The sequence below is a fragment of the Drosophila ananassae genome, chromosome XL (assembly GCF_017639315.1).
Source record: "Drosophila ananassae strain 14024-0371.13 chromosome XL, ASM1763931v2, whole genome shotgun sequence".
In the NCBI taxonomy this organism is placed as follows: domain Eukaryota; kingdom Metazoa; phylum Arthropoda; class Insecta; order Diptera; family Drosophilidae; genus Drosophila; species Drosophila ananassae.
The window spans coordinates 10,870,421-10,885,579 of NC_057931.1; the positions used below are offsets into that span (position 1 = coordinate 10,870,421).

Here is a 15,159-nt window from a genome sequence, read left to right on the forward strand (position 1 = left end):
AAGCAAGAAGTATTGTTAGCTAAAGGACCTCTACTTTAAGGAAGATCTCCAAACTGAAAGCCTAGCATCCTAGTCACATCCTGGACCTGTCAAGACTTACGTTCAATGTCGATATAGGTGCTGGACTGATCGGAGCCGTTGGGGTTCTCGGCTATGCAGGTGTAGAGACCCATGTTCTCCTGGCGAGCACCGTAGATGGTCAGGATGTTGCCGCTGATCCGGACGTTGTTCGCCAGCTGGGCATGCACCTTGGTCCACTTGATGGAGGGATAGGGTGTGCCGTTGGCCTCGCACGTGATGCTGTGGTCGCGTCCCTGGACAATGTGGATCTGTTGCTGCAGCGGCTCAATTACCGGACTAGCTCTGTGGAGGAGTTAAGGAATGAGTTTCAAACAGATACTGCAGGATCGTCCTTCGGACATACCCGTCAGTGATTGGCGGCTGGTCGCGGTTCTCGACATAGACGCGGGCATCCACCGTGAAGTTGCGACGAGTGCGCGGGTCATAGGCCAGGCAGGTGTACACGCCGGAGTCCCGGACAGTGGCCTCCCTCACCTCCAGGTAGTTCTCGTTGATGATGACGTTGCGGGAGCCGGACGAGCTGATCGGATAGCCGTCGTGGTTCCAGTCGTAGCGCAGGCGGGCGTCGCTCGTAGAGGAGCAGGTCAGCCGGATGGGATCGCCAGTGACGCCGTTGAACTCCTCCGGAGTGATGTACAGACGATCGGGAGCCGGTGGGGGATGCGGGGCATTGCTCTGGACATAGACATGGACGTACTTCTCGTCGCGGTTCAGTTCGTTGACGGCCTGGCAGCGATAACGGCCCTCGTCGGACTTCCTCGGGGCATCGAAGATCAGCCTGTTGCCCTGGGTACGGGTGCTGTAGGCATCGGCCTGGCCGTCCACTTGCGTCCAGGTGATGGTCGGAGTGGGATTGCCCTCCACCTCGCAGACGATCTGGTTGGGCTGGTACTCCTCGAAGGTCACCGTCTGGGGCAGGCTGACAATCGTGGCCGGAGAGCGCTGGGCATGAGCTGTGGGGGGAAGATTATTTTAAAATATTATTAACTGGAAAGCGGATATCCTGGAGCTTGAGGATCTATTCTGTACCGTATCTTGCCAGCATGGCCTTGGCATATCCTTTTTTTTTTTTTATAAAAGGCAGCATTTTAAAAAGGGTTTAAGAGTTCAGTTTTCTTTTCTATTTTAAAGAAGGAGATGATCTAGGATCTGAGGTAGTAGACTTACTGGAAATGGTGATGGAAACGGTGTCCTCGAAGACGTGGCTAGTCTCATTGTTGACGGCCTTGCAGATGTAGACACCGGAGTCGTGGATCTGCAGGTTGTGGAGGTAGAGGTCTCCGCCATTCACCTCGTATCCCACGGGCAGGCGGCTGTTCTGCTTGTACCAGTGGACGAACACAGGGGCCTGAAGGACATGCCAAAGGACATTTAGTTGAGGATGATAGAAGACTAGTCTTTCGGGGACAACTTACATTGCTCCAGCGCATGTGACCGCTGCAGGTGAGGGTCAGAGAGCCGCCGACCGGGATAATGGTGATCTGGGGCTTGGCAATCGAGACGATGATCTGGGTGTGGACTGGTTCGTCGACGTCCGGCGAGGGGATCGGACCCGGCTGGGGCTCAGAGGATTCTAGTGGTAGCAATGGGGCGAGATAGAGATTATTCAGCGGAGAGATCACAGTCCCCGCGGCACAGGTGCGTGAGTGAGTGTTGTGTTGTTTTGTGGGTTGTTAGTGACACTGGTTGCGGTTTAATGAAGGTCCTCCGGATCGGGGTGACTCGGAGGCGATTATCTATCCCAACTAAGTCATGGTTTAGGCAACGGACTACGGAGGCAGAGTCAGCTTCTGGATTCCAGAATGGGTTAGGCCACACGGTTGGAGGGTGAACAAATTATACAATTATTTCACAAGGGTCAGTGCGTTTCAGAACCTATCGAACTAATCGATATATATCGGTGGGATATTTTACAAAGAAATCACTGGAAAAGTGATTGATTTTTTATAGAATTTAAAGAACAAAACAATAAGCATGCAAGTGTTAATAAATGTTTCAAGAAAAGTATCAATCAGTATCAGTTTGATTTATCGAAACTATCGAATTATAGTTAGTGATGGCAATAGTTGTGAAACGCACTGCCCAGAGCTAAACAGAAAGACAAGTTTAAGACTTTTGGGAGACCTAAGACCGAAGGCACTATGGGGTTAGTATCTCTAAGTTTCTAATTTTAATTTCTGGTTCTACTTGGGCCAAGGCCACTTATCTTGTGGCTTTGTAGGCTCCGACTTAGGTTGTAATTGAAACAAATAATACCCAATAATACAAAAAAGAGAGCTGAACGCAGAAGGTCAGAGATCGAAGGACCAAAAGCACAAATTCGGCTTCTGTACACAGAAAACAAAAAAGAGTAACAACTACTAATATTTAATATTTTTTTGGGAGAAGTGAGACAAGTAACTAAGACACAGATTATCTAAGCGGAAGATCAGAGACACAGATTCTTAGAGAGTGTAGTGGTAGAGGTTGAGAGTTTTAGGATCTATCCCGGTGGTTAAAGGATTCTTGATCGATTCGACTACGTTTTTGGTTTTAGATCACACAGATACGAGTTAGGATCGCTCTACACACACAGAGACACACATCTTTATACACAGATCTATTTGAGAAAAAACTGGGGGAAATCTATTAGAGTTCTAGAGTTCTAGAGTTTAGGTAGTGCTGGTTTTTATATTTTTTTTTTTTTTTAACGAGTGTGTGTGTGAGACATAGAGATTCAAATAGAGTATTTGAGATTGTCAGAGATATAGAGAGATATAGAGAATAAAAAAAGGTATATCGTGGTGGATCAGATCAGTGGATCAGTTTCGGAGTGGATTGAAGTGGAGTGTCTGGAGCGAACCTCGCGAACGACAGCCGGAGCGCAGCTTGGTTATATTTCCTATGATTCTGTTGCCCTTAATTATCTGGAGGGTGTCATTATACGAGATTGTCTCATTGGGCGCGATATCGAACTGAAAGCCATTGCAACAGAATCCCCTGCTTATATCACATATCTTGGGCGGTTCTTCGTTAATGGGCGATGTGTCTAGAATGTGGATGGATGGAGGGATGTTTGTTGGTTGATTTCGTAATTCGTGATTTTTATCGAGGTTGGTTTTTGTAATTTCGCATTATTTTTTTCATATATGTAGTTATAGTTATAGTTATAGTTATAGGGAGTAACGAAAACAATGTCCGAGAGAGTAAGGAGAAAGTAAATAAAAATAGTTAGGAGCTGATCTAGTCGGTTAAATACCAGACCAAGTAATATCCGCTAAATAGATCAAGATTACAAATAGACTTTACGCTTCTTGGGAGCTTAAAATGGAGAAATTTTGAAGGAAAAACTGAGCGGATATCGGATATAGTCTATAAGGATAGAGGATAGAGGCTCCTGCCGCCTGTTACACACACACACATCTACACGAATACAGTATTCCCCTTGGAGGAGTCACACTTTCTGGGACAGTCGGTAGTATTCCATGTAGCTGGCAGGTATGCAGGATTGGGGCGAGTAATTGGACGAGCCAATGATATATACAGGGAATTGGGGAATCGGGTGGAGGAATAAAAAAAAACGATGGATGGGAGCATGGGAGGAGATTCCTAAGAGGAGAGCTGAACCGATCACTCACCGATCTCCCGGCACTGGTCGCCCTTCCAGCGCGGCCTGCACTGGCACTGGACGTAGTTGCCACTGGTCAGGACGCAGGACACACTGTTGGCAGCATCGCAGGGGCACTGGCGGCAGGCGCCGCTCTGGTCGCGGTAGTGGAGCGGGGCACAGGTCTCGCAGGAGTTGCCGGTGTAGCCGGAGGGGCAGTGGCAGATCTCGATATCGGAGGCGTACTGAGCTCCAGGACCGGCAGGGGTCTGGGAGGCAGTCTCCAGAATCACATTACCAATGGATGTCCTCACCGTGGGCACCATGGGTGTGGCGCGGATGAGAATGTGCTCGAGATTGGTCAGCACGGTCATGAAGTCCTCCCGGGTGGCGGGGCGGGCAGCGCCGCTATCCCGTCGGTGCCACTGCTCATCCTCATTGAGGCGCACAGAGTTCTCCACCTTGTCGGAGTCACCGTCGGGTCGCGACCAAATCAGTTCCAGACCATTGCCGATCAGGAGTACGTCCTGGCCGCGCTCGTACTTGCCGGTGGTGGTTGACTCCACCAGCAGGCTGTACTGCAGGAGACCGCCGTAGGAGAGCAACTGGTTGCCTAGGACACTGCCCTGCAGGCTCCAGTACTTGGGCAGGAAGGAGGTGTGCGAGTAGGTGTACATGTTCTGGGCCACGTCGTAGCTCAGGTTCTGGGTGTCCATGACATCGCCCTGGATGTCGGTGAGCAGGGGCAGGCTGCTGATGAAGTCCACGGGGATCTGTTGGCGGTAGAGCTCCACGGAGCGGCACTGGCTGGTCAGGCCGGAGCAGTAGCACTCCTTGCAGCCCTCCGGATGCTGTTGCGACAGTCCGTACGTGCCGGGACGGCACTGGTCGCACCGATCTCCGACCACATTCTGCTTGCACTGGCAGTAGTTGCCGCGACAGCCGACGGTTCCCTCCGGCTGGCAGTAGACGCTGCACTCGCCGAGGGTCTGGTTACCTGCATCCGGATCCGGTCGTGGTGGCTCATATCCGCCGGAGTCCGGCTGGCAGTCGTAGGGAGTTCCACGTGTGGGATTTCCCACGTAGCCGGGCAGGCAGCGGTCGCAGCTCGGTCCCTCCGTGTTGTGGCCGCAATCCTGGAGAGAAGAGAGAAAGGCTATACCCACGGATGAATGGAGGACTGGAAAGTACTTACCAGACACTCGCCCGTTTCACTGTGACACTGGTTGGAGTGTCCGTTGCACTCGCAGGGCACACAGTAGCCCAGGTAGATACCCTCCTCGGGATCGCGTCGGTAGCCGGGGGCGCAGGTCTCGCAGGAGATGCCCGTGTAGCCGGGCGGGCAGCGGCACTGCTCCACCTCGACGGCTCGCGGTGTGCCCAGGTTGGTGGCGGTGGCGGTGTCAAGGGTGACCTGTTGCAGGGAGCCCTCCTGGGTGCTGGTCGTGTACGTGGCCTTGATGTAGATCGCCTTGATGTCGCTGAGGGCCATCAGGACGTGGGGGCGTTCGGCAAAGTGGCCGTCCGTTCGCTGCCAGGCACTCTCCTTGATCTCCACGGCGTAGGTGTTGGAGACGCTGGGGCTAACCGGTGACTTGCGGTAGTGGATGAGGGTCATGTCCTCGCCACTCCTGATCACCACATCGGGTGCACTGTTGCGCGACATAATGCCGCCGGGCAGGGGGCTATAGCTCAGGGTGTAGCTCAGTTTTCCGCCGTAGGCGGTCAGTTTGTTGCCCAGGAAGCCGGCCGGCAGGCTCCAGTACAGGGTATCCCCACTGTTATCCGCCGATCCGCTGAATCTCAGGCCCTCGGTCGTAACTTGGTTCAGTCTCAGGGCCTGTACGTTCTCCCGACCCGTGTAGCCGCGCACCAACTGGAAGCCATGATCCACGCGGGCGTGTTCGAAGGTGCTGGTCACTTGGTCGCGGGACCAGGTGCTGCTGCTGCAGTCCACGTTCAGGCCGCTGCAGAAGCAATCGATGCAGCCGCCGTAGGTGAAGGAGTTCAGGTGGAAGCTGTTGGCCGCACAGGAGTCGCAGTGCTCGCCCACGACCTTGTCCTTGCACTGGCAGCCACCGTCGGGCAGGATCTTGTAGGTGCCGTCCATGTTGCACGACGACTCCGGGATCTTGCGGCAGGGATCGCCGATGAGGGGATTGCCTTGGTAGCCGGCGGCACAGCTCTCGCACCGACGACCCGTGTATCCTTCGTGGCAGTTGCAGACGACATCTCCGTCCGGCCTCTGCTGGCAGCCGCTGGCGTAGTTGTTGCTGCCGCTCTGGGGGCAGGGGCATTCGCGGCAGGCAACACCGCGTCGCGGATCACCGTACGTACCGGCCGGGCAGGGTTCGGGGGTGAAGGGGACACAGTGTCCCAGCCAGGAGCCACCGGGCTGGCGGGTATAGCCCGGAGCACAGGACTCGCACGAGTCGCCGACATAGCCCGGCGGGCAGGAGCACTTCTCCACGAGGGCGACACTGCCCAGACCCTTGTCAGCCGTTCCGGCGGAGTCCAGGACGATGTTGATCAGCTCCACCTCGCGGGCGGTGCTGTCCAGGTAGCCGAGTCGGATCAGGATGTTGTCCACATTGGCCAGCACCATCATGATCTCCTCGCGAGTGGCGCGGCGACCGTCCGGTTTCTGCCAGCCGCCGGGGACGAAGGGAATGCTGATCTTGTTGCTCTGGCCGGCACTGGTGTGGACGCGATGGGTGAGGGTGTATCGGTTTCCGGTGATGATCACATCCGGTCCATTAACAGGGTTGCCATGGCCCATGTAACTGACCTCGTAGCGCAGATTGCCGCCGTAGGACTTCAGCTGGTTGCCCATGTACTCGGTGGGCAGGGCCAGGTAGGGGGTTTCCCGACCGCCGAACTGGACATTCGAGGCACGGAACTGGACGCCATGGTGCAGGGTGAGCAGATCCTGTCCAGTCGCCTCGTTGATGACGATCTCGCGGTAGGGACTGAGCTCCACGCTGACCACCTGGTGGGAGAGGATCGGCGGCTGGATGGCGTAGGTGAAGAGGTTGGCACTGTTGCAGGACTCGGCCACGCCGAAGCAGAAGCACTTGACGCACTCATCGGCGCTCCGGGCCAGCATGTTGAAGAATCCGTTCTTGCAGACATCGTGGCGGACGGGATTGACGGTCACGATGGTGTCCGGGGTCACGAAGTGAGTGCCGCGGGTGTTGATGATCTCGCAGGAGTAGGCGCCGCTCTCGCTCGGACGCATATCGGGACAGTGGAGGGTGCCGGTGCCGCCCACGCTCTTCGACTCGCACTTCTCGGGCACATGGCCCCAGTTGAGGCGCCACACGATGGTCGGAGTGGGATTGCCGGTGGCCACGCAGGTCAGGTCCAGGGTCTCGCCCTCCAGCAGAGATTTCAGCGGTGGTGGCGGGCGGATGGGATTGGGAGCAGCTGCAAGGGGGTCAAGTATAGACATAGTAAGAGGGGATTCAAGGGGATCTCCTTAGGGTCGAGGGAAGTACTCACCGCAACCAATTTCATCGGTGCCATCCAAACAATCATTGACATCGTCGCACTGGAAGCTCTTGGGGATGCAGTGTCCGCTTCGGCAGCCAAACTCGTTGTAACGGCAGGGGGCGCCACTGGGCTCCGGGTCGCAGGAAGCCTCGTCAGAGTTGTCGCCGCAATCGTTCTCTCCGTCACAGCGCCAGGTGCGGTCCACGCACTTGGAGTTGGCGCACATGAACTGATTGGGCTGGCACTTGCGACCGTGACTGCAGCTCTGCTCGTCCGATCCGTCCGAGCAGTCGGGGGTTCCGTCACAGATTCCGGTCTTGTCGATGCACTCGCCGTTCATGCAGGTGGCCTGGTACTCGGAGCAGGCTGAAGAGGGCCGGAAGAGCAGATCGGTGTTGTCTGTGGCGGCAGGAGGGAGGAATATAACTATTAGTATCATGAATGGAAAGTAATCCCACTTTGCGACCATTCTTACCACGCCAGAGAGCCAAAGCGGCATGGATTTGGGGGCAAAATAGAGCAAAAGAATTATTTTAAAGGGAAACCCATGGTTAGGATCACAAGGCTATAGTCAAGTCCTACCTAGACCGAAGAACTCGAGATCGATGTGAGGCACTGTCCCGTACCGTATTCGATTCGAGCGAACCTCCTCGTACTTGTGTACGCCCCAGGCTGCTTGCAACGATTATTTTTAAACGGAGAACCCCTAATTTCGACCCATTTCGGGATTACGGCAGTACTTACATCGTTCCACGTTCAGGTCGACGGTGACGCGCTGGCCGGGAATGTAGCTGGCGTAGCCGACGGCTTCGCAGACATAGGTGCCGGAATCCTCCACCTGTGGATACAAAAACAGAGATTTAGTCTTCTGGGCAGTACGAAGTCGGAACAAAAAAGGGTTTTCGACCCATTGGCAAAGCTATAACCTAGTCAACTCTTATCCGATCCTTAAAAGGAATACCTTAATCGATTTCTGGATCGATTCCCCGTCATTCTTCATCAAAATCCTGATGCGAAATATTTTTTCAATTTTTTTCTAATTTTTCCCCATAGGACCCCTTAAAAAGTGGGCTTTCCCCCATAGGGCTCACGGAGATGGCTATATCTCCTCCAATTTTGATTTGATCCTTGAAAGGAACACCTTAATCGATTTCTAAATTAATTTTCCATGATTTTGTGCCCTTTTCTATACCCTACAACACCCTATTATAAGGTTTAAAGCTTTAAGACTTGTACTCACTCGAATATTGGGAATCTCGAGACGTCCGTTGCGATCGGTGAAGCCAGGAGGCAGGGGGCGTCCGCCAGGACGAGACCACTTGACCTTGGCGCGGGCAGGACCTTCATCTCGGCAGCGGAAGATGACCTCGCGACCTGTGCGATTCACACAAAGTTCCATTAAGAATGCGATTCAAAGAAGGAGTAAAGTTGGGCGAGCAAATAGGGATATCGGTACGGGTACGGGTTCTATAGGCTTTACAAGGATTCTAAATGCAATAAATATTTAATTAAATTATTGAGAAGGTGGAAAGGATTGCGTGATTCGAATTTCGACATAATGTACAACTCCACTCCGAGCCAATAGATCGTTGCTGTGGTTCGTGCAATTCGCAGTGCTGGGGACTTATCCAGGTGCTGGTCGAGGAGTACTCTCTACTACATTATGCATAAAGTGAGTGTTGTTAGGCCAACTTACCCTCCCTAATATATCCTGGGTTTATTTTTATTTATTTTGTTTTATATAATTGGGTTTGATTTTGAGTTTTTTTTTTTGGTTGGGTTAAGCATTAACGAGAACAGAGAACGGCAATTAGGATTGTCCAAAAAAGTATTTAAAAAGTAAATATATATAACAGAATAACAGAGTTATATTGCTTTGTTACTGAACAGATCGCGAACAGATTTCTTTGGAAGTTGAAAAGCATATTAAGGTGGATTAGTTTGGAATACTTACTCTCCTTGATGATCTGGCTGTCGGGATAGGTCTTCAGGTTCAATTTATTGGATCCACGTCCGGTACCGGGATCAGCAGCTGATGGAGGAATAATTATTAAATATTACTAATCTTTTAAAAAAGATATAGAATATATTAATAGGGTGATATCGACTTGTAAGAGATGTGTTTTGTCAGCCATAGCCCTTAGTCTCTCTGTTAGTTAGTAACTACTTTCTGGGGGGTTGGGGAAGAAAAGCCAAACGGTGTGGTAGACGGTTATTTTTTGTTCTTTTGATTGGTGGCTCGTTGGGTCTCTCTGGGCCACTTACGATCGATTTCGTTGCTGACCGACTGACCGCAGTCTGTTTCGTCACTGCTATCGTAAGGACAGTCGATTCGTCCATTACAGCGTAGCCCCAAGGATATGCAGGGCCCATTGTCGCACCTGAACGCAGTGGGCGGGCAGATGATCCGCAGCGGTGGTGCCGGCGGGGTCGTAATGGTCGTTCCCACAGTCGTTGTGGTTAGAGTGGTGATGATGGTGGGGCTACTCGTCGGCACTGGATGATAACCTTATATATGTGGCATATACATAAGCGAGCGAATGATGATATGATGATGGTTACATAGATCAAGGGGGTTTTGGGTTCAAAAGTCATAAGCAAATCAGCAAAGTGAACAATATCTTCCTTAAAAATGAATAACTTCGAAAAATGAACAGCTTTCAAATGAATAGTTTTGGAAAATGAACACTTTCCGAAAAAGATAAGATGAACTCTGTAAACTACAAAGCAAAATGGATTCTTTTTCGAAAATGAACAACCTTCAAATGATTACCAAAATGAATTCAAGTTTAAAGTGTTCACTTTTGAGTTCATTTATCAAAATGAATCCCTCTATTTTGTTCACTTTTTCGTCATAAATGAATAACTTTGGAAAATGAACAGCTCTTAAATGAATAGTTTCAAAATGAACACTTTCCGAAAATGAAAAGATGAACTCTGTAAGCTACCAAGTAAAATGAATCACTTTCGAAAATGAACAACCTTAAAATGAATACCGAAATGAACTCGAGTGTAAAGTGTTCACTTTTGAGTTCATTTATGAAAATGAATCCCTCTATTTTGTTCACTTTTTCCCTACAATTAAAAGCCCCTCCTCTCCGTGGTTACTTACCGCAGTTGTATTCATCGGAACTGTCCATGCAATCGGTGCGTCCATTGCAGCGGGCTGTCGAGCTTACGCACTGACCACTGTTGCAGCGGAACTGGCTGGGCAGGCATTCGTGGGAGCCACCGCAGTTGAGTTCATCGGTTCCGTCCCGGCACTGGGTGATGCCATCGCAGACGGAATGTTCGGGGACACAGTCACCGTTCTGGCAACGGAACTGATTGGAGGCGCAACCTAGGGTTAAAAGGGTGAAGCAAGCTTGTTAAAAAATGAACAAATAGGGTTTCTGGGAAACTGCTAAAATTTCTGAAATATAAAGGACTTCAATTTTGTTCTATAGGATAACCAAAAAACAGTGCTTTTTATATTTAAAGCATGCAGGTAATGTTATAGTAAAAAAAAAGTTATAGTATACCAATAAACTAGATCTATAGCTGCTATAAAAAAAAATAATAATAATAACAAAACCCAAATGTAAACTAAGCTGTTTATTAACCAATGCAGTTCTGCTCATCGGAAAAGTCACGACAGTCGTAGTATCCATCACAGTGCTGGGTGGTATTAATGCAGAACTGGAAATCAAAGCAGAGGAATTCGTGATCCTTGCACTGGATGCCAGTACCTATATATACCAGGTATATAGTGTTTATTACGATATTTTAGATGTGTGTTGGTGCACATAGAAAAAAGAAATGATACAAAACGGATTGCATAATGAAAGCAAAGTGAAAGGAGCGGTGAGAGAGAGAAGAGAGAAAGGTGAGAAGAGAAAGTATTAGAGCAAATGAAAAAGCATTACGAAATATATATACGATATTATATATACAACGACACTCAAGTGTGGCAAGTAGTGGCTGAAAAGTGCTTCAAAAATCAAGAGAGAGTGAAAAGTAATCCCCCAAAAAATAGATCCTTTCCTGGAACAATATCCTTCCCATGGAGTAATGAAGTTATGGTGACGAAAGACTTACAGTTGGCCTCATCGGAACCATCCTCGCAGTGATTCCGACGATCGCAGCGCTCACTCTCCGAGTAGCACCTGCCGCTGGGGCACTTGTGCTGCGGACAGGGCAGTCCAACCGGATACAGATGCGATGATCCCGATCCGGGATACGAATGGGAGGAACAGTCCATTTCGTCACTGTGATCCGAGCAGTCGATATGCCCATTGCATCTGACGGAGCGATTCAGGCACGAAGCATCGCAGAAGAACTGATCGGCCGTGCAATCGCCGGGGGTTAGTACGTTCGTGGCTATATATCCGATCCGGATACCGATTATGGCCATATCATGGCGTTATGCATTGATGGTATTTTGGTGTTTTGGTGGTGGCGTGTGGTATGTTTTGTGTTTGTAGCAAGGTTGTGGTGGCGAGAAAGAGAGACAAGAGAGCTGGATGAAAAGGCTGCTTGGCATTCTCGAGCTTAAGCATTATCTGATGGAACTTATGGATCATACAAACCTGCTTCCCGACGGAGAGTCTTACATGCTATGGCTTAGTTTATGATAGGAGGTATGGAGAATATGTTACAGTAACCATTACTAAATAAATTACCATTGCTGAGGCAGATCTCATCGGATCCATCAGCGCAATCTTCGATATCATTGCAGTATAACCTGGAATCGATGCACTCGAGATTATCGCACTGCCATTCGTTTGGCTGGCAACTTTTGGATGGCTTGAACGGTTTTGGATATGATGGTAGTGTTGGTAGTGGTGGTAGTGGTTGTGTTGTCGGTTGTGGGGCAGTGTTCACTGTATATCCATGTGATGGTGATGGTTCGTGTGTGTAATGGATGTTACAAACAATCAAAAATGGAACGACAAGACAAAACAAACGATCAACGAACGAATGCTGGTGGGAGTTAATAGCACAAGCGGTAGGAAGAGATAGAGATGGGAAAGCGAAGGATTCTAGATCTAGAGAAGATATCACACTATCGGCTATCGGAAGAGACAAGGACGCTTGTTTCGATTAATCGATTGTTTGGTTTACCCCGACAGTAGATCTCGTCGCTGCCATCGCGACAATCGCGCTTCCCGTCGCATCGAATCTTCCAGTCGACGCAACTGCCATCGCAGTATATCGTCCCAAACGGACAGTATCTTTTCTTTGCTTGAAATCACAATAAAAAAAAGGATATTTTTGCAATAAATATGAACAGGAACTAGATCGAATTCTACGCCAGCGGAAGTGAGATAACCCATTCTAGTTCTACTAGAAATATTTTCAAAATCAAGCGACCCATCAAGCAAAGCATCAAAACTACCAAATGGAATGGGGGTTTCGGGTGGGTTTCGGGAGGTATCCTTGGGGTGGTTTAGTGGTTGGATGGATCTTACCGCAGAGACGCTCGTCGCTGCCGTCGGCGCAGTCGGCATTGCCGTCGCAGCGCTGATTGGCTGTCACACACTCGCCCGTGTTGCAACTTGTCGATGAGTATCGGTTAGCGATGGGCGCGTGAAATGTTTTTAAAAGTTGGTGGTGTTGTTGTTGATTGTGGTGGTGGTGGTGGTGGTGTTGTTGGTGTTGGTGGTGATGTGGTGGATGTAGATGTATGTTTTTGTTTGTGGGGATCCAAAGACATGGAAGAGGAGAGAAGATGATTATGATACGAAAGGATTTAAGAGGGATTTTGGTGGGATTTTGGTGGGGTTATCGATTATATATCGATAATTTCGATAGGTCTTCGATAGGTTAGAATTTATGAAATATGGAATTAATGGTTAGGGTGGATAATGGATAATGGATAATGGCTTACAGATAGGCGTCGTCGCGGCAGAAGTGACAGTCGCGCTCGTCTCTGCCGTCGTGGCAATCGGTTATACCGTTACACAGCTGTTCGCGTGGCAGGCAGTACTCGTCGCACTCGAACTCGTTCTTTAGACAATGGTCTGTGGAATGGTGTTTTTTGGCGAGTAAATATGTGGGCGAGAGTAGGATATCGAGAGAGAGAGTTGGGTGAGCGAGTAGTAGTAGTGGTGATGGATGTTGGATGGACTGAGTTTTTGGGGATTGGGGATTAAGGTGTGTTTCCGATCGATTGTCATCGCGCGATTGATTTGATTGAGGTTAGCACCTGGATCCATGGGGGGGTTAGGCCCGTTCGATCGGGGTCTTTACCTGTATAGGCCGGGCAATCAAGCTCGTCCATTTCATCGTCACAGTCCAATTTGCCATCGCATTTCTTCTCAATTGGCAGGCATCGACCGTAGTCGCATTCAAACTGTAGGATATCGCATTCATTCAGCGGATTGTTGTCCGGGTCGGAGTCTGTGTGGGTGTGCATTTTGTGTATGTGTGTGTGTGTGTAGGTGTGTGGGTGTGTGGGTGTGTGAGTGTGTTTTTGGTGTATGAAATATTGGAAAAATATAAGATAAATGATCAGGAGATTGAGATAGTTCAGCGTATAGATGCCATGACGATAGGAATTATAGTGAAGCCTTTGAAGGATCTCTTTTGAAAAACTCCAAGTTCTATTCAACTGAAAAGTAAGATGATCTGGCAACTCTTCTCTCGTAAGTCAGTGTGGCCAAATCAATATATTTTCAGAAAATAAAATGTGGCTTTTAAAAAGAGTCCTTTTTAGGCTCGACTAGAACTCATAGATGGTCTAGATGGATAGAGGGAGCGGTACCATAATCTACGTAGTTGTCGGGGGGGCAGTTATCTTCGTCGGCGCCGTCGGCGCAGTCAACAATTCCATTGCAGTACTTGTAGCCCTCGATGCAGCTGCCATCGCCGCACTGGGTCTGATGTTTCATACACTCAACCCCCAGACGGCTCTTATTGAACCTGCCATGGCCAGCTGGGGTGGGTTCAGGATTGGGATCAGAATCGGAGGCGAGGGATTCAGATTCAGTGTCAGATTCAGGGATATGATGAAGATTTTCGGGATATAGATTGTATTGGTTTTTGTTTTTAAGCAGGATCGGGCGCAGAGAGAGAACAAAATAGAAAGTACAGTTAGCAACAAAAGTTGATAGAATTGGGTGGCGGGGGTCCTGGGAGCAGGATATATAGGAGTTTCGGGGGTAAGGCACTAGCTGTTAGCAGTTCAACCAATTAGCAAAGGCTACCTACGAATCTAGGTTAGATTTTGAACTCAAACTCAAAACTTAAAACTATGTCTATGACTAGGTTTAATAAATTTGACCAAATAGCTGGGTGTTATGGTGTATAGTATGTAGTAGCTTGATCGGGGGAGGAGTAGTCGTGTGTGATCGATAGATAGATAGAGATGGTACTTACGGCAAGCACTCTCGTCACTGCCGTCGAGGCAATGCGATTTGCCATCGCAAACTTTCTCCTTTTCAATGCAACGTCCCCCTCGCAGGCATTTGAACTGGGGAAAGCATGAAAATGGGTTTTGGGTCTGAGTGTAAATGGATGGTGAGGAAGGAGGTGGGAGGATCTTAAGTGCTTTTTAGGTATCAATGAACTAATCTCTGTACAATTATCAATCGATTATATCGATAAGTCTTTGAAAATCAATCTAAAAAGCACTTTTATCGAGGTGTGATTGGATGAGGTAGGAGTGTGGTGGTGCTGCCGGAGGTCTCACCATATCGCCACTGCAGTTGCAGAGCTCATAGTCCTCGTCTTCGTTGTGGTCGCAATCGAGGTGGCCATCGCAGACGCTCTCAATCGGAATGCAGTCGCGATTGTGGCACGCGAATTCAGTGTTTTCGAGGCAGATTCCTCCGCCCCCCACCGATGACGATGAGGATGAGGATGATGATGATGAGTTGTCTAAATGGGTGGTAGTTGTTGTTGTTGTTTTGGGTTGATAGGTGGGTACAACAATAACAACAATATATACATAATAAGTAAAAAACACAAGCCATAAAAATAGAACGAAAAAAAGAAATAGAAACGACAATATAAGCAAT

At 49.3% G+C, this 15,159-nt stretch overlaps 1 protein-coding gene across 29 annotated transcripts in view; it reads right to left on the minus strand.

The window, feature by feature from the left end:
- LOC6504618 (basement membrane-specific heparan sulfate proteoglycan core protein) overlaps positions 1-15,159 on the minus strand; it is a 79,372-nt gene that overhangs the window by 12,098 nt on the left and 52,115 nt on the right. For 10 of the 29 annotated variants that reach the window (XM_044716943.1, XM_044716948.1, XM_044716951.1 and 7 more), the window contains 22 exons: positions 14,832-15,019; positions 14,519-14,612; positions 13,905-14,075; positions 13,391-13,540; positions 13,029-13,161; positions 12,610-12,695; positions 11,821-12,021; positions 11,237-11,518; positions 10,272-10,499; positions 9,425-9,667; positions 9,114-9,191; positions 8,856-8,870; positions 8,400-8,533; positions 7,904-7,997; positions 7,169-7,558; positions 4,863-7,093; positions 3,699-4,803; positions 2,924-3,109; positions 1,497-1,654; positions 1,249-1,429; positions 425-1,034; positions 101-363 (listed from right to left, as the gene is read on the minus strand). In XM_044716943.1, the coding sequence (XP_044572878.1) occupies positions 101-363; positions 425-1,034; positions 1,249-1,429; positions 1,497-1,654; positions 2,924-3,109; positions 3,699-4,803; positions 4,863-7,093; positions 7,169-7,558; positions 7,904-7,997; positions 8,400-8,533; positions 8,856-8,870; positions 9,114-9,191; positions 9,425-9,667; positions 10,272-10,499; positions 11,237-11,518; positions 11,821-12,021; positions 12,610-12,695; positions 13,029-13,161; positions 13,391-13,540; positions 13,905-14,075; positions 14,519-14,612; positions 14,832-15,019 (7,221 nt within the window). Of the gene's footprint in view, positions 1-100; positions 364-424; positions 1,035-1,248; positions 1,430-1,496; positions 1,655-2,923; positions 3,110-3,698; positions 4,804-4,862; positions 7,094-7,168; positions 7,559-7,903; positions 7,998-8,399; positions 8,534-8,855; positions 8,871-9,113; positions 9,192-9,424; positions 9,668-10,271; positions 10,500-11,236; positions 11,519-11,820; positions 12,022-12,262; positions 12,383-12,609; positions 12,696-13,028; positions 13,162-13,390; positions 13,541-13,904; positions 14,076-14,518; positions 14,613-14,831; positions 15,020-15,159 lie in introns of all 29 variants that reach the window. The other 19 variants (XM_032453393.2, XM_032453391.2, XM_044716956.1 and 16 more) reach the window with 13 other exon arrangements.